Source organism: Lithobates pipiens, unplaced genomic scaffold (assembly GCF_037356315.1).
Source record: "Lithobates pipiens isolate NorthernLeopardFrog02 unplaced genomic scaffold, aLitPip1_a1.2 Scaffold_16, whole genome shotgun sequence".
In the NCBI taxonomy this organism is placed as follows: domain Eukaryota; kingdom Metazoa; phylum Chordata; class Amphibia; order Anura; family Ranidae; genus Lithobates; species Lithobates pipiens.
The window spans coordinates 345,813,894-345,834,454 of record NW_027507748.1 but is presented as its reverse complement, the minus strand read 5'-3'; the positions used below and the strand labels follow the sequence as shown (position 1 = coordinate 345,834,454).

At 43.1% G+C, this 20,561-nt stretch overlaps 1 protein-coding gene across 1 annotated transcript in view; it reads left to right on the top strand.

Moving 5' to 3' along the window:
- The window catches only part of RRAGC (Ras related GTP binding C), a 61,905-nt gene that overhangs the window by 28,565 nt on the left and 12,779 nt on the right, over positions 1–20,561 (top strand). The window contains exons 3-4 of the mRNA XM_077481824.1: positions 4,597–4,796; positions 6,203–6,317. Coding sequence (XP_077337950.1) covers positions 4,597–4,796; positions 6,203–6,317 — 315 coding nt within the window. The remainder of the gene's footprint in view (positions 1–4,596; positions 4,797–6,202; positions 6,318–20,561) is intronic.

Sequence of the window (20,561 nt, the reverse complement as noted above, 5' to 3'; positions counted from 1 at the left end):
GCTGTCATTCGGCGAAGCCGCGATGACGTCACTACCGCGCATGCGTACGGGAGCCGACACACGCGGCAGCTCAGTCGCTGAGAATTTATATTTATATTTTGGGGGGGGGTATAGTTATTATAGCAAAATTTAAAAAACAATGCTTTTTCTTTTTTTTCAAAACTGTTGCTATTTTTTTATTTATTGCGCAAAAAATAACCGCGGGGTGATCAAATACCACCAAAAAGCTCTATTTGTGGGGGGGGGGGGGGAGGGATGTCAATTTTGTCTGGGAGCCACGTCGCACGACTGCGCAATTGTCAGTTAAAGCGAAGCAGTGCCGTATCGCAAAAAGTGCTCTGGTCTTTGGCCAGCAAAATGGTCCAGGGCTTAAGTGGTTAATACTGCCATCAATGTCTTGTTATGGAGATTTCCCCTCCACTCCCTGTTCTGTGGATTTACCTTTTATGATGTAAGGTTTTTATTTGTTTATTTTTTTTCTTCTTTTTTAGGTATAACTTTTTAAATTTGGCATTTCCTATGGCTTTTAGGGGAAACGGGATGTAGAATAGACCATTAAACCACCAGCCGATTCCCATTTTCCTATAGTTGCATTGCTTCCTGCCACAAACCAGAATCCTGTTGTTAAAACTGATAATAGAACAGAGCAGTAACAAAACAAAGGTATTCACCTTCCTCCTCAAACAGGAAGGGGGAAGAACAGTATAAACAAATCTAAGACCAAAAGCAGTGTGGTGCAGAGAGTATTGGAATACCAGTGTGATCATTTCAGCTACATAAACTCAAGTACCGATACTTGTGCAAATGCTTAGTGTTGGCGCCAGTATTGGGGTTGACAAATTTGCTTGGAATCTAGGAGCCAGCTAAAAAACTTAGGAGCCAGGTCCGTGACGGCGATCTGGACCTGTCCCTGGCCTGACATGGAGACGAGTGAGGGGAAGATAGCCCCCAGCCCCCCACCTGTCTCCAAGTCATTGCCCATAGCTCTTAGGCCGCGTACACACGGGCGGACTGTCCGCCCAACTAGGTTCGTCAAACAGTTTGACAAACAGTCCGTTCAAAATTAGCATGAACAGACTTGACCACACACGACGAACGAACAGTCCGCTGTAAACTTGCGCGATGACGTGAACTGCACGTACGACGGGACGAGAAATTCGATGTCTGATACACTGCAATGCAACCTTCGCCGTGTAAATTCTTTCTGAGCATGCGCGAGACTTAGTTTGCCGAACAAGCCTACACACGAGCGGACTGTCCGCTCAAACCAAGTTTCAGCTGACAGTCTTACGGAAATTCCGAAAAACTTTGTTCGTCAGACTGTCCGCTGAAACTGTCCGCTGAAGCCCACACACGAGCGGACTGTCCGCTGAAACACTGTTCAGCGGACAAAGTTGGGCGAACAGTCCGCCCGTGTGTACGCGGCCTTAGAGGGACATTTTATTTGTTTTATTTTTTTCAAATGACGATTTTTTTTTAAATTGAATTTTAGTGTAAATATGAGATGTGAGGTCTCTCTGACCCCAGATCTCATATATAAGAGGACCTGTCATGCTTTTTTCTATTACAAGGGATTTTTACATTCCTTGTAATAGGAATAAAAGTGACACACTTTTTTTTAAAAGAACAGTGAAAAAAATAAAAGTTAAAATAAAGAAAAAAAAAATTTTTTTAAACGCGTCCTGTCCCGCCGCTGACTTTACTGTTGTCGTCTTTTTTTTATTAAATAAATTTTTTTTTTTCCCCCAAAAAGTGCGCTTGTAAGTCCGCTGTGCAAATATGGTGTGACAGACATTATTGCAACGACCACTATTTTACTCTCTAGGGTGTTAGAATAAAAAAAAAAAAAAGTGTATGTATATATATATATGTATATATATATATATATATATGTATATATATATATATATATATATGTATGTGTGTATATATGTATATATATATATATATATATATATATATATATATATATGTATGTATATATATATATATATATATATATGTATGTATGTATGTATATATATATGTGTGTGTGTATATGTATGTATGTATGTATATATATATATATATATATATATAATATAATATATATATATATATATATATATATTATATGTATGTGTGTGTATATGTGTTTAGGTGTTCTAAGTAAATGGAAGGAGATATCCCTATTAGCATTGCTGGTTGTAATTCCAACGGCCACCACAAGAGGGCGCCAGATTACAGAAGGCCTCAAAGCCGGGGGCTCAATTACCGGCGGCGCGGCCCGACGCAGTCATGCCGGGGGGGGGTCCACGGAGACGGGAGACCCCCAGCTGTGCTGCCCCAGGCACCGGGTCGCTAATTCTAGTCGCCAATGCGACCTGGCGCCTGGGTTTTGTCGAGCCCTGATTTAGTTGATTATATATTTTACCGATTTATTTATTTATTTTTTTTTTTTTTATTTATTTATTTTTTTTTTTTTTATTATTATTATTTTTTTGCCAATTTTCTGGCATGTGGCCGTAGACTGATTACATTTATATAAAAGTCTTTATTTTATTAACTAGTTCCTGACCGCCGGCCGTCCAATGACGGCCAGGCTGCGCACCTATTGCGGCGGGAGGCCGTCATATGACGGCCTCCCGTTTAAACAGGGAATGTGCGCGATCGTGCGCGCGCACCCCTGTTTCTTCGGAGGCGGCGTGTCACGGAGACACTGCTCGCCACCGAAGGGGGTGAACAGCCATTGGTTATGGCTGTTTACCACGTGATTGGCCGTGATGAAGTCACGACCGATCACAGATGGTTACACCCCGACTGTGTACGCCGCATGCGCGCGATCGTAAGCGCGCTGCGCGTGCACGTCACCGATGCTGGTAAACAGCCATTGGCCGGTTGTTTACCCACGTGATTGGCTGTAATCCGTTCACAGCCGATCACTAAAATGTAAACAAACCGCGGTAACGAGATGTTACCGGGTTCTCCTCCTCACACACCGATCGTGTGTGAAGAGGAGATTGCGGTAACATCTCGTTACCGCCTACAGTACACATCAAGCACACTGATTCCCCCCCCCCCCCCCCAATAAAGAGGACCTGTCACCACCCCTCATAGTACCTGTCAATCAGAGTACCTGCCACGGCCCGTCGGGGTGCCCGAGTACCTGCCACGGCCCGTCGGGGTGCCCGAGTACCTGTCACGGCCCGTCGGGGTGCCCGTCACCAGGCCATCAGAGTACCTGAGTACCTATTTGCAGCCCATGCCTCATAGAATATACGTTGGGGTGTTTGCTTTCCAAAATGGGGTCATTTTGTGGGTTATTTCACTGTCCTGGTGCTCCAGGACCTTCAAAAGTGATAGGTAGGAATGAAATGAGATGTGTCATTTATGCTCCTAGAACGCCTGAACGTACTACTTCAATGTTCAGCCTCTCTATGTGGCCAGGCTGTGTAAAAGTCCTACACATGTGGTATCGCTATACTCGGGAAGAGTAGCAGAATGTATTTTTGGGTGTCATTTTTGCTATATACATGCTATGTGTTAGAAATATCTTATAAATTGACAATTTTGTGTAAAATAAAATGCGTTTTAATTTTTTTCCACACATTCCAAAAACTTCTGGAAAAAAATTAACCGTTCGAAAGACTCATTATGCCTCACAGATTATACGTTGGGGTGTTTACTTTCCAAAATTGGGTCATTTTAATGGAAATTCCATTGTCCTGGTACTCCAGGGCCTTCAAAAATGTAATAGGTGGTTGAGAAATGAGATGCGCCTTTTTTTGCTCGTAGAACGTCTGAAGGTACTACATCAATGTTGGTGCTCTGTATGTGGCCAGGCTGTGTAAAAGTCTCACACATGTGGTATCACCGTACTCGAGAAGAGTAGCAGAATGTATTTTGGGGTGTCATTTGTTGTATGCATATGCTGTGTGTGAGAAATAACCTAATAATGACAATTTTGTAAAAAAAAATCTTAATTTTGCAAAGAATTGTGGGAAAAAATGACAACTTAAAAAACCTCACCATGCTACTTACTTAATACCTTGGAATGTCTACTTTGTAAAAAGGGGTCATTTGGGGGGTATTTGTACTTTCCTGACTTGTTAGTGTCTCAAGAAATGACTCACCTGATGTACTGAAGACCTGGTCAGATGTGATCAATTTTCAGCGATTGGCACCATAGTTTGTAGACTCTATAACTTTCACAAAGACCAAATAATATATACTAATGTGGGTTATTTTTACCAAAGATAGGTAACAGTATAAATTTTGGCCAAAATTTATGAAGAAAAAATTAATAATTAGCAAAAATTTATGACAGAAACAAAGAAAAAGGCATTTTTTTTTCACAAAATTTACGTTTTATTTATAGCACAAAAAATAAAAAACCCACTAGTGATTAAATACCACTAAAAGAAAGCTCTATTTGTGTGGAAAAAAAGGACGCAAGTTTCATATGGGTACAGTGTTGGATGACTGAGTAATTGTCATTCAAACCGTGAGAGCGCTGAAAGCTGAAAATTGGTCTGGTCAGGAAGGGGGTGTAAGTACACTGTATTGAGGTGGTTAAACAAGTACGTGTAGTTGACATTTGGCCTGTTATTTTTGCAGGATGACTATATGGAAGCGCTAGCAAGACTTCATGTGACAGTTACCAAAGCCTACAAAGCAAATCCTGATATGAATTTTGAAGTTTTTATTCATAAAGTAGATGGTTTGTCAGATGACCATAAGATAGAAACTCAGAGAGACATTCACCAGAGAGCCAACGATGATCTTGCAGATGTTGGACTAGAAAAACTTCACCTAAGGTAGGAACCCCGACATTTTACAGTAAAGATTTATTGGGTTTCCTTATCCATGCCTTAGGCCTTGTTCAGATGATAACCATGCATTTTAAAACCTCTTTTATGTTTTGACGACAGGTAATGACATTCTTTTCAGTGATCCATAAATGTTGCATGCTTGAAATTTTTGAAAGCACGTTGAATTTTTACTACATGTACAGTATGTAACATCCTCTTGGTGATTGAAATGATACAGTTTTCAGTGTTAGTACAGTGCACAGAAGCAGGCCTATGTGAATGAGATATTGGAGTAGTCTCATGGCTATTAAAATTTCAGATCAAATGATCAAAATCAAAAAGTGTTTTATTTTTCCATAATACAGGTTTGATTCTTGCTATATTTTATTAAACATCTGCTATTACTTGCATGGTTATCTATATATCATGGCAAGCAATATATTCTCTACTCGCACCTTTTGCTTTTTATCCTTTTGTTACCCTTTATTCTCACTTCATGACTGCTAAAACCATGTTTACAGAACTGGCATCGTTTAGGTAGGCCCTGGACAAATTGTCGCCAAAATTTTTATATCCAGTAGCCAAGTCAGCTTTCATCTGATATATATGCTTTTCCTTGTGCCCCTTTACTGCCAATAAATACAGTTCTTTTCTGCCCCCCCCCCCCCCCCAACACACATACACCAACAACCAGATTTAGACCCATCTCCCAAGAAATACCCCTTCATATATTTTACTTGTTCAATTAAGTGTCATAATATATAAAATATATATTTTTTTTCTTCGCTCTTGCCCCCCTTTTCACCTCCGTCCATTGTTTCTCTCTCTCTCTCTCTCTCTCTCTCTCTCTCTTCTTTGAACGCAGAACCAAAAATGTTAAATTTTGCAGTGTGCCAGTCTTAAGATATGGCAGCTTTTGTTTGTGTACTTTTTTTCTGGCTTTTTTTTTTCTATTTTCACCTGGTGAGTTTGTCAGTAACACAAGGCATGTTCTAGTTTACAATACTTGCCTTGCTGCATCAGGACAAGAGAAACTAGATGGGACTATGGAACTCTACCCCTCTTGTCCATAACATAGAGGTAAGTGGTTCTGTATTCCTCAGAAACTAATATAATTCATACCAATCAGGCAGTCAAATAACACTGGAAGTTATCGGCTCACAAGACTTTTGAGTAAATCAACGTTTCTTCTTTTTTTTTTTTTTTTGTAACAAAACGCTTTCAGTGGCGCTTAGAACAGACCAAATAAGAGAAGTTCATTGTTAGGATTTGTATGTGCTTAGTCTTCTCCAGCATTTGTCACAATTGATTGTATATAAACTAGTATGTACTGGATACTGTATGCGGAATAATACTTTTATGCTACTTTCGTTGAACATTTTTACTTTATACATGTTTTCTTTTTCTTGCAGCTTCTACTTGACAAGTATTTATGACCACTCTATATTTGAGGCATTTAGTAAAGTTGTGCAGAAACTTATCCCACAGTTGCCGACTTTAGAAAACTTGCTAAATATTTTTATATCCGTAAGTATTCTATTTCTGGTCTGCTACTGTACTTTGTTTCCATTGAGGATTAAAGCTTTGTTTTACATATGAGCAGAAAAACCTTTTAGAGGCCATTCACACTGTTAAGGTTTGTTAACATGCGTTTCTTCATGCATTGCAGTAAAGCAACCCATTCATTTTGAGTGCGTTTTTAATTTACTTCAGCGCATGGGGAAAAAATGCCTACACTACTTTATGTCAATGTAGTGCACCACGCTATAGCATAGGTGGATTTTTTTGTTTACTTTGTGTTTTGGGATGCCATTCAAAGTGAATGTCAGTCCACCACGAAGCACATGTTCACCTGCATTGCTGTAATGTATGGTAAATTGTGTGTTTTACTACAAAGCAGTCTTTTGAAAATGAAAGCGAGTTGCTTGTTCTCCCAATGAAACATTGTTTGCCATTGTGTGGTGTGGAAGATAAATGTTGAAACTGTGTTTAACCTGAGAGTAGTAGATAAAGCATTGGCTGCCTTCTTTCACTGTCATCCACCATATAAATAGAATTGGGCTACTTTCACACTAGGGCAGGAGGGCGCTAGCAGTAAAGCACTGCTAAGTGTAACAATGGCGCTTTTTGGGAGCGGTGCACATTGATTCCAATAGCAGGGGCGGTGGAGTATGGTGTATTCACCGCTCCCGCACCGCCCAAAAGATGCTGCTTGCAGGACTTTTTATAACTTCCTGAAAGCACACTGCTGCAGTATGAAAGAACTCTGGCTTTTGCTCTGGGCTGCAGGGGAGGTGTTTTTCAGGCACTTTATAGGTGCTATTTTTAGCCTGAAAGTAGCCCCCAACAGTCTCTTATGGTGTCAGTGACACTTCAGTTTGCACTCTGATTTATTTATTTTTTATATAGAGGGCAAATGTCCTCACTCAAAAGGGGGGTTGTTACATCTCCCAGAGGTGTCGTTGGATGACCTATTTGAATTTGGAGTGTGATTAGGCCATCCTGTCCTTTAGCACTTACCAGAGAAATTGTTCTCTAATTTGGGGTCAAACCCTGCCCCTAGCTACAAATCGTAGCCAGGTGTCTTCTTTAGGGACCTTAGCATAAACAGTTTTTACATCACGGGACACCGAGCCATAGTAGTTACTATGTGGGTTATAGGCCACCTTCAGGTGATGGACACTGTCACGCCCTGAGACAAAAAGTGCTCTTCCTATATAACCCCTCCCAATACTAGAAATGCCTCCAGTTTTTTCTTGCCAATATCTAAGGTGTTGGTCACGAATAAAGATGTGCTGTGCTGAGGTCCACTGGAGCAGTCCTTGCTGGGTCTAGCCATGCTGACTGGATCCATTCAAAGTGTTTCTTCTGGACAAAGTGAATGGTACCTGGGCCTCGTATCTGAAGAAGAGAGGTTTTGCCTGGGGTGCTGTTGCAGGTCCAGGATAGTGGGTTTCCTGAGGATCCCCATCTTCTGACGTTTTATCAGAACCCACCGTGAAGGGTAAAGATTGGGTCTGTTGGTTTACCACAGAAAGCCCTGCGGCGGGAAAGGGAAGTAGAGTTTTCTAAGAATTTTTTTTAATTTTCTTATGAATGTCTCCTTTTAAAGATCTGCAAAATGTTGTCATACCTATGTGTCACCACTGGGGCTGTATTGAGCACTCATGCTCACACTGTGTCAGAGCTGAGATGCTTCTTTCTCCAGACAGACAGCAGGACCTCCGGTAAGCTTGGGGGGGGGGGGGGTTCTTCTCCCCGCTTATCGCCCCCATGTGCGGACAGTCTCCCCCTCTTGGAGGGGGGGAGCAGAGCAGAGAAACTGGCGTGATCAACGCGCTCCTCGGCGGCTTGCAGCCTCCCCCGTGCCATGCTGTTTCTACCTCTAGGTCCAAGAGGACCTGTAGTCCGCCACTCACACGGGGAAAAGCTTGATTTCAGGGAAAGGGGGAAGAGCTGTAGGCAACTCGAAGGGCGGGGCTTTCCAGTGCCGTTCTCCGATGCCCAACACGAGGAGGCAAAGTTTAAAGGCACCTTTTGTGTGTTACTGCAGGCTATGGAGGGACACAAGAGCAAAAGGTGGCGTTAACAGGTTTGGTGACACAGGCATTTCCTTTGACACATTTTTACTGCTGCATCAGGCTGGCCATTAATAGCAACGATTGTGCTGGACTATAGCCCAAGCAGTGTATGCATTCCTTCTGGTAGTGCCTCTGCTTTGTGCATCATGAGCGGAAGGGGGACAAGGAACACTTCAAAAGGTTCTAGAGGGTCTGTTTCACGACAACCTAAATCCATATCGAAAAAGATGGTATCCTCCTCTGCGAGTGATGTGGCTGGTCAGAATAAGCCATCGGGGGGGGGGGGGGGGGCTGGTGTTGCAGCAGCTCTGGACATTACAGCCCCTGTATGTATGTGTGTATATATATATATATATATATATATATATAATCACTGAGGAGGTTTTTTTTTCCTTCTACCATTTCAAGTTTCTAAAAGAAGATTGATACTTTCTTCGCTTTCCGGAGTGGACCTAAGTTAAGCAGATCCCCGTCCATTGCTCAGGACACTCATACTGAGGAACAAGGGGCAAGAGATCATAAAAATCTCTCAAAAGATCAGGAAGAGGCCGATGACACCTCTTCCGAAGATCCTAATATGGAAGGATCGGCCTCACAGGAGAGACTGTTGCTACATTCCCTCACTAAATTGGTCTGCTCAACTTTTTTGCTGCCTGTAACGCAGTGTCGATGAGCCCACCTCTGGTTTGGGATCGCTAAAGCCTCCCCAATCTGTTGATACCTTTCCTATCCATTCATGGCTGAAGAAGCTTATGTATTCTGAGTGGGAGCACCAGATAAAGTTTTCCTCCTAAAAGATTTTCTATACTTTATCCTATGGAGGAGGAATACTATAAGAAATGGGGGATTGATTCCAGCAATTGATGCTGCTATATCCTCTGTAAACAAGAACCTGACTTGTCCTGTAGACAATACGCAAATGTTGAAGGATCCAACAGATAAGAAGTTGGAATTTCTTTTTAAAACATTTCTCTTGCAGGTTCAGCCGGTTTTGGCGGTGATTGGAGTATCTCAGTCCATAAAGGACCAGTTTGTAGAGGTTATTATTCCTGATCAGCAGGCCCAGCAGTTGACTGGCATATCAGAAGCACTGTGTTTCACAGTAGATGCCATGAAAGATTCTATTCTCCAAGCCTTGCAGCTTATGCTAGGGCTAGTACATGTGCGTAGAATCCTATGGTTGAAAAATTGTAAAAAGCTCATGGCCAGTTTCCTATTTCATGGTGAACGATTGTTTGAAGACGATCTGGATAAGTATATCCTTTTTAAACGTGCATCTTCTCCAGTGCCAGGAGTATCTGCTTCCAGGCAGTCTCGATGGCCTCCACTGTTTGGTTCAGGATGAAAACCTCAAGGGCAGTCCTAGAGGCCAAAAATGGACCTGGTGCACGAAACCCTCCAAAGCAAAATATGAAAGCCTTCGTAATGAAGGGGGGCCCACGCTCGCTCAGGTGGGGGGGTTCTACACCTTTCATAGATATGGCAGGAACATTGTCAGGACAGATGGGTGGCTTCCTCAATTTCTCTAGGTTACAAAGTAGAATTCCGAGAATTCCCATCTCCTTGTTTTCTTAGATCAAACGTTCCCAGAGACCCAGGGAAGAGGAAGTCTTTCTGGCTCTGGATCATCTCTTGTCTCCAAAAGGTGATATCAGAGGTTCCCACAGAAGAGTAGAGATCAGGGTTTTATTCAAACCTCTTCACAGTACCAAAACCAAACGGGGAGGTCAGACCCATTTTAGATCTCAAAGATCTAAACCGGCACTTGAATATCCGTTCCTTTCGCATGGAGTCAATCCGATCGATTGTATCCATCCTACAAGGAGAATTTTTAGCATTGATCGACATCAAGGAATCTCCATGTGCCAATTTTCCCCGCTCATCAGAAATTTCTGCACTTCAAGGTAGAAAATAGTCAGTTTGTAGCTCTGCCTTTCGGTCTAGCTACTGTACCTAGAGTATTCGCAAAAATCCTGGCCCCTCCTTTAGCCAGGTTAAGGGCTCAGGGTGTAACAATTGTAGCTTAGGCGATCTGCTCTTAATAGATCAGTCAGTTAGTTACCTGTCTAAACCAAAGTTTAGTCTCAGCCGTGAGTTACCTAGAGTTCCTAGGCTGGATTCTCAACCTAGAGAAATCCTCCTTAAAACCACCAAGGAAATTGCAGTACTTGGAGCTGATCATGGATACAGTTCAGAAGAAGGTATTCTTACCCCAGGAAAGGATCGGTTCCATAAGGGAACTGATTTGGCTTATCAAAACAAAGAAAAATTCTTCTATTTGGCTTTGCATGAAGTTGTTAGAAAAGATGGTGGCCTCCTTCAAGGCCGTTCCTTATGCGCAGTTTCGCTCAAGACTGCTGCAAAACCATATTCTGGCATTGGCAGGTGGCAATAACTGGCACTGGATGGCACTGGCAGGTGGCATTTGCAGGTGGCACTGGATTGCACTGGCAGGTAGCACTGCTTGGCACTGGCAGGTGGCACTAACTGGCATTGGCAGGTGGCACTGGATTGCACTGGCAGGTGGCACAGGTTGGCACTGATTGGCAAGTGGCACTGGATTGCGTTGGCAGGTGGCGCTAACTGGCATTGGCAGGTGGCACTGTCATTGGCAGGTGGCACTGGCATGTGGCACTAACTGGTATTGGCAGGTGGCACTGGATGGCACTGGCAAGTTTCACAGCCGATAGTGTAACTGTGAAAACTGTGAAACTGAATGCTCCCTGCAGTGCTGCACTGTGCGAACCTTTATGGAGAGAGAGGAGTTGACACATTTAGCGTTATGTCAGAGATGGGCAGGACCCGGGGTGGGTTGGACCCGGCAGCTATCCAGCCAATGATTGGCTGCTTAAGAAAGGGGAAGGGCCACATACATGTATCGGCCCGCCCAGATCCCATCCCATTGGCTGGTGTTGGAAAGATGGGTCCCGCCCACCCCGACGTTCAGCCTCAATTTTGACAGCTCCTCTCTACACACCGTTTCACACACTGCGGCGCTACTCTGCCAACAGTGTGTGGAGGAGGATGTCAGTGGCTGCTGAGCTGCTCTCTTCCTGCTCCATCCAGACTACCAGACAGTGCTCTGTGTCTGGAGGCACCAGACAGAGCAACAGAGGCACCTGTCAGTGACAAAAACCCAGGCGCCAGGGCACAATTTCTAGTCGCCATTGTGACTAGGCACCTGGGATTTGTCGAGCCCTGCCCTATATAACCCCTCCCATACAGGAAGTACTTTAGGTTTTTACCAGTGTCTGCAATTTGAAGGGCACAGTTTGTTTGAGCTCTCTGAGCTCCAGGTCTCTAGTCCCACAAATGGTTCCAAAGATGAATTGAGGGATTGATCCATTTGACACAGACTTTTATGCTTGGATAAATGGTACCCGAGCCCCGCAAAGAAGACTCCAGATCCTGCAAGGTTTTGCCTGTAACTTGGCCTCCGGGCGCTGAACCCTGTCTAGTGGAAATCCTGGACACTACAGCACTAAGGCATTTCCTGCAGGGTGACATACAGGTCCAAGGGAGTGGACCCTAAACATGAACGGTGCCCAGTCCTTGAAGGTCCAAGTGACAGAAACCCGCAGTGAAGATTGTGCCCTTAGCTACTAAGAGGCCCTGCGCCTGGACGGGTAAGTGGAACCCCTTTATTTTATTATTGTGGGATGTCCCAGTAATTTATTAAAATCCGTCAAGCTAGCTAAAGGCTGAACACCTAATGTGCGTTGAACATATGGGGGAGTTCTGAGCTAGCTGTGACTGTTTCTAAAGTGTACCTTCTCTTTTTGCTTTTGTCTGGCTATTTTTTTTACCTGTATGATAGTGCACGACAGTGCTCCATTTCGCTTTGGTTTGTCATGGTGCACATGCGTTCGCAGGAGTGACGTTGGGCTCAGAAGTTTTGTTTTGGTGGCCACGGCACGCTTGGCTTCGCCCGCACATGCGCCATAGCCTTTATCTGGGCGCATGAAGATTGACGTTGTCGCATACAGTCACGCCCACTCGGCCGGGACCGCGCACATGTGTGTTTTGGCGCATACCCAGCTTATTTAAGCTGCACAGGCCAAGCATGTGGCGCTTCGAGAAGGCAGCTGTGGGACATAGAGCAGGCTCTGAAAAAACACTTGTTCGTTTTTCCTTACTCTGGTCACGTGAGTCACCAGGTGTTGCTTGGCAGGCTAAAGGTGCTTAACAGGATTGTTACATAGGGGCTTGGTGAGCCCTGTTAAAGGGCCTCCCTTCTGAGGCGTTTTTAATTACACCAAGTACTTTGTTTGCAGGCATTGAATGTCTTTCAAAAAGAGGAGCGGGACTAACACCACAGGGAAGGGCACACCTACGTCATCAGTAGTTCCTGATGAATCTAGTCATGTCCCTAGTGTTGTATCCCCTGAAAGACAAGAGGCTCCAGGGCAATCTGGCCAAGAAGATATCCACTCGATGTCTGCCTCTCAGAGGTTTTTAATCCCGACTGACTGAAATGGTTCATTCTGCCTTTTAAGTTGCCTCTTGTAGAGGTGACCATGTCCCCCCCCCCCCCCCCCCCCGGGTCCTCTTTGGGATCTGAGACCTTTTTCAGGTCGCACAGACTCTCCCGCTACACCCCCTGTTGGAACAGGCAGTGTATGCTGATTGGGAACGTCCTGATGGGACTTTTTCGCCTCCTAAAAGGTTTTGCCTTTTTAAATCCCATGTATGAAAAGTTTGTTAAAAAATGAAGCATAGCAGTCAAAGATGCAGCAGTCTCTTCCTTAAACAAGAACTTGACTGGTCCGGTAGATAACTCGCTGGGCTTGTAAGACCCTGTTGACAAGAAATTGGAATTATTATTAATAGCTTCCTTTTTCTTGGACAGTTCAGCTATTCAGCCAGCTGTTGCAGCAATTGGTATTTGCCAGTTCGTAAAGGATCAGGTCAAGCGGCCTGATAGGCCTAACTAGGAGGATGATCTGCCTGAAAGTAAGACAGATATTCCTTGAGCGCTGTGGTTTTAATATTGATGCTTTAATGGATTCAAAACAGCAGGTTTCTCATCTGGCTCTCTTGTCTGTACATATGCGCAGACTTTTATGCCTTTAAGAACTGGTCAGCCGAGCTTCCTTGTAAAAAGTTATTGGCCGGTGTCCCATTTCAGTGGGAACGTTTATTCGGTGATCACTTGGACTAATATATCCAAAAGATTTCTGGAGAGAAGAGTTCTTTACTTCCAAATTTATCAACATCAGGGCAGTTCTACCGCCAACAGGGCACTAGACTGCAAGGCCAGGGCCAGAAAAGGCCCTGGGTCCAAAATTCTTCTAACGCGAGCATCAAGCCCTCCTTTTGAGGGGATGCCCCCACTCCATTGGGTGGGGGGAAGGCTGCTGCACTTTTAAGGACATTTTGGAAAACAACAATTCAGGACTAGTGGGTCACCTCAATTATATCTTGCAGTTACAAGCTGGAGCTAAGAGGGGTGCCCCCTCAGGTTTCTAAGATCCAGCTTTCCTTCAGATCCTCCAAAAAGAAACTTATTGCTTCAGGCACTACATCTAGTGCATCAAGGAGGGATTGTAGAGGTTCCAGTATCCTAAAGGGGCACAGGGTTTTACTCGAACCCATTTATGGTTCAGAAACCAAACAGGGACACAAGGCCCATTTTGGACCGAAGATCCCTGAACAAGTATCTTTTTGATACAGTCCTTTCGGATGGCGTCTGTCCGCTCAGTAGTAACCTCACTCCAGAGGGGTGTCTTTTTAGCCTCCATCGATATAAAGGGTGCATACTTACACATGCCTATCTTTCAGCCTCCTCATCGGTTCCTACTTTTTGCAGTAGAGGAATGCCATTTTCAGTTTGTGGCTCCACCCTTCGGGCTTCCTACAGCTCCCCGGGTGTTCGCGAAGGCCCTAGCACCAATACTGGGTCACTTAAGGGCCCAAGGGAGCCTGGTGCTTGGGTATCTGAACGACCTCCTGCTCAGAGATCACTCATTACAGGCTCTAGAAAAGAGCATAATATGAGCTCAGGGGAAATGGTCAGGGACAGAGCAGACCCTGCCCATCCACGTCCTAGAAGTACATCTGGCCCTACGGTCCTGGATGGTGGAGCATCAGGATTCAGCAACAAGAAGGGGTGGAGAACAGACGCGTGTCCGTTCTTCTTCTCCCTCCCCTCTACCTGGCAGCACTGGCTATGCCGGTCCCGGGCCTGCAGAAGGGCAAGTGAAGCCCAGGATACATAACGGGGTGCATGCACGGGGGTGTGGAACCATTCGGACAGCAGCCCAGGCGCCAGGATAATTCTTGCTGCCATGAAGACCTGGAGCCTGGGATTTGTTGAGCCCCGACTTGGGTCATCCATCTCCCTTTTTCATTTTGTTTCTTCAACCACTTTTTTGAGGATTGGTGACCCATACTGGACTGCATATTCAGGATGAGGCCGAATCGGGGTGTTGTAAAGGGATAAAATTATTTTATCTCTTGAATATATGCCCTTTTTAACACATGACCGTATTTTCCTAGCTTTGTTAGCTGTGGCTTGGCATTTTTCTCAGTGCTGAACCTCATCTGCCAATTAGCTGTTATGCTACTGTATATCCTATGCCAAAGTGATACCCTGCATTATTTGGTATCATCTGCACATTGCTCACAACTTTTGTCATTTATCACTACTCTGGACCCGTTCATGTAACTACCGGTAGTTTGCTATCCAGGAACATAAAATTCCATCAACTCCCACAGACCTTATTTTATAGATGAAACATTTGAGATACAGTGTGAAATGCCTAATGCAAAATCTAGATAAACTACATCCATTGTACTTTCACCATCCAATTTCTCACTTGCTTCCTTGTAAAATCACAAAAGGTAGGTCTTTTATAATTCCATACTGGTTGTCACTTCTGTTTTATTGCAGACAAATTTCTGTATAGGGTTTTTTACCATTCTTTGATACCTTACATAATGATTTTAGGCTGATTTGTTTGTAGCCTCCCAGTATACACTTTTTTTTTTAAACTGGTACCACATTTGCTCTACAGCAATCAGTTGGTACCATTCCAGTTGGGAGTGGTGTCTTTTGAAAAATTAGAAATGGGTTCCCCAAGGTCTCACGGAGGTAAACCATCTGGACATGGGGATTTGATCACCAGAGGTACCTCTCTGGTGAAACATTGGTAATACTACTAAGACTATCAAGCTCATTTTTTTTCATCCGTTAAAACTGAAGAGAAAAAGTTGTATTTTATCTGCCTATTTCCTGCAATTGTGTGACTGATCTGTGCATATGTCTGCTTTCGTAATCTTTTTACTACTGGTATATTTTGGGGGGGAAAAAGGGCGATTTTTTTTTTTTTTTTTTTTTTTTTTTTATATTATACCTGCTGTAGCAATGTGTTTCTCATACTCTATATTAGCCAACCTGACTGCTCCTTAGCCCTTGTACACACAGTCGGAGATTCCGACAACCAAATCCGTCTGATTTTGTCCGAAACTTTTGCATACACACGGTCGGACAAAGTTGTCGGAAAATCCCACGTGATTACGTTATTTCGTTATGACGGGACTAGGTTCACGCTAGTAGCCAATATCTTTGGTTTAGGAATTTGATCTGAGCATGTGTGGCACTTTGTCCGATCGGAATTCTCTACACATGATCGGAGTATGTCCGATCGGAGCATTTTGTCGGAAAATTTTACCAACAAGTTGGAAAACTTTGTCCGTTGGATACTCCGACGGAAACAGTTCGATGTAGACCACACACAGTCGGAATATCCGACAAAACGGTCCGATCGGACACATTCCGTCGGAATGTCCGACCGTGTGTACAAGGGCTTAGTATTTCTCGTTGCTTTCCTTGTACGTCTGAAATGCCAAGGGTGCTCCCTCTACTTTTGTACTTTTTAACTGCTTGCAGCCCATCCACTGTCAAATGATGGCAGGGTGGTGCAGCTCTTGTTCTGGGACACCATTAGTGCAGGACTTTTCTCAGTGCTTTTAGAATATATATATATATATATATATATATATATATATATATATATATTATATTATATTATATTATATTATATATATATATATATATATATATATATATATATATATATATATATATATATATATATATATATATATATTATATTTCCTGGTATGTTCCTCCTGTACCATGTACTTGAATGATAAAGTATCCTGATCTTTGTATTTCTTCCGTTGTGTGAAATTCCTGGTGTTCCTGTCAGTTCCTCTGCTTTCCTACTAAAAACTGTCCACACTAGGAATAAGAGCACAAAGTGGTCAGTTTTCTTGGCTGTGCTGGAACTTGGCCTGCTCTCCTTTTTAATATGTTGAAGTACATTTGGCAGTCCATTGAAATGGATGTCAAAACCAGAACTTTTGGCATATTACTCACTGTAAGCTGATTTTTAGTGTTGTGTTTGTGCTTCAAATTTCCATTAATCATTATACTTAAGCTGCCCGCACATTTGATTCTTTTATTCAGCCTATGGGCTAACAGGAAAAATATAACTGATACCACCGTCCACGCTGTATAGCACAGATGGAAGAGTCTACCTGCTGGGCTGTTGCATTGGATGCAGCTACTTGGTCAGCCAAAAAATTTCTACCTGGATCCTTTGATTTATCAATTGCAGGATGTCTGCAAGCTGATGCATCTTAAGCTTTTGCTCTCTTGTAGAGCTTCAGTAACCATTTCTGTTGGTTCCCACTGGACACTCTGGTTCCTCCCTCTAACCCCTAAATCGCTAAAGAATGCAGTAGTATTCTTACTTGCAGGTATTTCTGTACAGCAGTGGTTGTCAACTTATGAGCTGAGGGGGGGCGGCTCAAATGTGGTTCCTGACATCACTAAAAGGCCTAACATAATGTTCAATATATGCTAGAGCTGCAACTAACGATTAATTTGTCTGTCGACTAATCTATCAATTTATTTTTTCGATTAGTCAACGACTATCCGATTAATCTTTTTTATTTTTTAAATGAATCTAGTGTGTTCTTTTTGTGATTAGATAATAATCCTTTGGATAACTTTACAATTAAATGATAGGTTCAACTTTTATTAAATTTTTTCCAAAAAGTACTTCAATGTGGTAAAGTTTTTACAGTATAAAAAAGTGCCAAAAATAAAATGTAAACCACACTTTAGCATCAGGCACGAATAATGGTTATGCCATTGCCATTAATTCAGAGCCTGAAGCATTAAAAAAAATGCCATATAAAAATGCTACAAAAGCACTGCTGCTCTGCACTGCTCAACACTGTGTAGTGTGTACAAAACACATGAAAGACATAATATACCAAAATAAAGTGCCCAAAAATAAAAAGGTAATGCTTTAGGGCATGAGGCATGAAAATTCCATATAAATTCTGCCTAACACTTTGCAAAAGATGCATTCTGAAGGCATTGTGTGTTACCTTACTACTCAACCACACATAATGCCTTCAGTATGCATCTTTTGCAAAGTGTTAGGCATCTTGACCTAAAGTGTTGTTGTTTAACACCACAAAAATGCTGGTCAACATACAATAACACTATGTAATTGTAATCATTGATGATTGAATATATAGTGTTATTATAGAGTCAGCGTGCTGATTGAGCAGTATTTTTGTGGTGTGTTACTTTAATTGTAATGTAAAACATACCTGAGGAGGTAACAGTTTTCAAGGAAGGAAGCAAGGAGGAACCAAGCCCACCAAAAGCACTGCTCAACACTGTGGCTGTGCAAAAATATGGCCAATACAACACTGAAGGCAGCCATGAGCCATCTCAACATAAATACACTAATACAGCCCAACAAGAACACAACACAGTCATGACAAGTGCAAAAGGTTGGGGGCCTGTGTTACTTCCTCCATTACAATGCTATATTTTAGCATTGCAATGGAGGAAGGTTAGCATATCGACATGCTCTGATGTTAGGCTTGCTCTTTTTTTAGTCACAATGTTGCCAGCAACTGAGAAAAGCCTTTCAGATGGGGTTGATGTTGCAGGCACAGACAAGTAACTCTTTGCCAGCATGGCCAAGATGGGAAACCTCTTCATTTTCCTTCCACCATTTCAGCGGATTTTCTTCCTTTAGAATAGCCTGCTCACTGAAATACATGTGTATCTCATCACGCACAACTTCACTGTGGGTTTCTTGATCTTGGATGTGACCAGTGTCATCCTCGCCATTACTGTGGTGGTCATCTGAATCTGAAGAACCGAGCAAAGTGTCTAACAGAGACACTTGCCTCTTCTCAGAAAATGTAATGTCTGCACTGGCTGACTGTTCCTCACATCGATGTTGGGTTTGCTCTTCCTTGTATCTTCTTTTCACTTCAAGAGCAAGAGCTTGGACCTTGAGGTGAACTTTTAAACTGTCCTCTGCTGGCAGGAATTTTAGTTTGTGGAATCTGGGGTCCAGGGCTGCTGCAATAAGACATATATTTTCTCCACCATCATCTCTGAATTTAGTTTCCCGCTCCCATCTTGATGTCATCTCCTGTGCAGCAACACTTTGGAAAGCCTTGACTGCTGCTGTCTCGCAAATTGTGCTCTGTATGGATTTCTGGAGGCCCTTTACCAGAGGAGGTAAAGCAGAAGCAGTCACATAGGACTCTCCACTCAAGAAAACAGTAGCACACTCAAATGGCTTCAGGACTTGTTCCACTTCCTCAAGTAAGCTCCACTGATCATGTTTTAAATCTAGGAAGCGCTTCCCTCGTGGTGTGACATCAGGATCAGAAAGAGTTGCAGTCACCGGCCACCTCTGTTCAAGCAGGCGGCTGATCATGTGTAAAGTACTGTTCCATCTTACGCATACATCATTTATTGGTGCATTCTCAGGAGTACCCATTTGTTGCTGCTTTGCTTTAAGCTTTGTAGTGGCCAGCTCACTTTTTTTAAATGTTCCACAAGGCACTTTGCAGCCCTCAGGGTCTTGCTGATCTGGGGATCCCTCAGGGCATGGTTGACAACTAACTGCAATGTATAACCAGCACACCTGAGAGAAGAGATGCCATGCTTTTCTTCCAAAATGCGCAGAGCAGCGACAACATTTGCAGCGTTATCATGGACAACTACATTTACATTGGCCATGGATATCTCAAACTTTTCAGCTGCTTTTTCCACCCAGTTAGCAATGTTTTCAGCTGTGTGCCGATCTTCAAGTGGCATAGTGGTCAGATTGTACGATGTAAGATTCCAGTCTTCATTGATGAAGTGGCATGTGACACCCAAGTATGCCTCTGTGGCAATGCTTGTCCATGCGTCTGTGGTGAGAGCTATTTTTGTTTTTACATCTTTGAAAGATGCTTTCAATCTTTCAAAATTCTCCTCATATTTCTTCTCCATCAGCTTAGTGAAATGGGACCTGGAGGGAAGTGTGTATCCTGGGTAAAACGTGTTGATCATCTCACGAAATCCTTGACCGTCTACAATGGAAATTGGTCTCATATCTTTTACAATCATGTTGAGTATGCTATTGGTATATGCAACGGCCATTTGGGGTGAGCAAACAGCGACATCCTTTTTATGGAAGCAATGCTGCTAATAATGTACTTGTACTGCGTATTTAAAAGAGGGTACGGGTAGTGTAGTAAATGTCTGTCTGCAATTAAATTAATATTATATTGTTGCTGCTCTGTGTATTGGAAGAAAAGCATGGCATCTCTTCTCTTAGCTCATACATTGCAGGAAGTTGTCAAACCATGCCCCGAGGGATCCCCAGATCAGCAAGAGGGCTGCAGTGCAAAAAGTGCCTTGTGAATGTGAAACATTAAAAAAAAAACATGAGATGGCCACTAAAAAAAAAAGAAATTAGCAAAGCAGCACAGCAACAAATATGTACCCCTGGCCCCTGAGCATGCACTAATAATGATGTATCTTACTTACTAGAAGTAGCAGCATGAGCATATAAAATATATTAATATTGACCACAAATTACTCCCAAAATGAACAAAATACTAGTAAGTACTTATAAAGATGGTTCGTCCGTTGTGAGGCCGTAGTGCGCCAGGATGTTTCCTTCTGAGGTGCTCGTGCATCGCAGTAGTGCTGCCGTGGTACACCAGTTCGATTTTGCAGAGGGAACAAAGGACCATTTTATCTGGCCTCTGTTTAAAGAATTCCCATACCTTTTGAAAGTGGTGGTCTGGATTTTCGTGCTGCACCGGAACTTTTTTCCCCATTCCCGGGAGCAGGAGCAGCAGCTGCCGC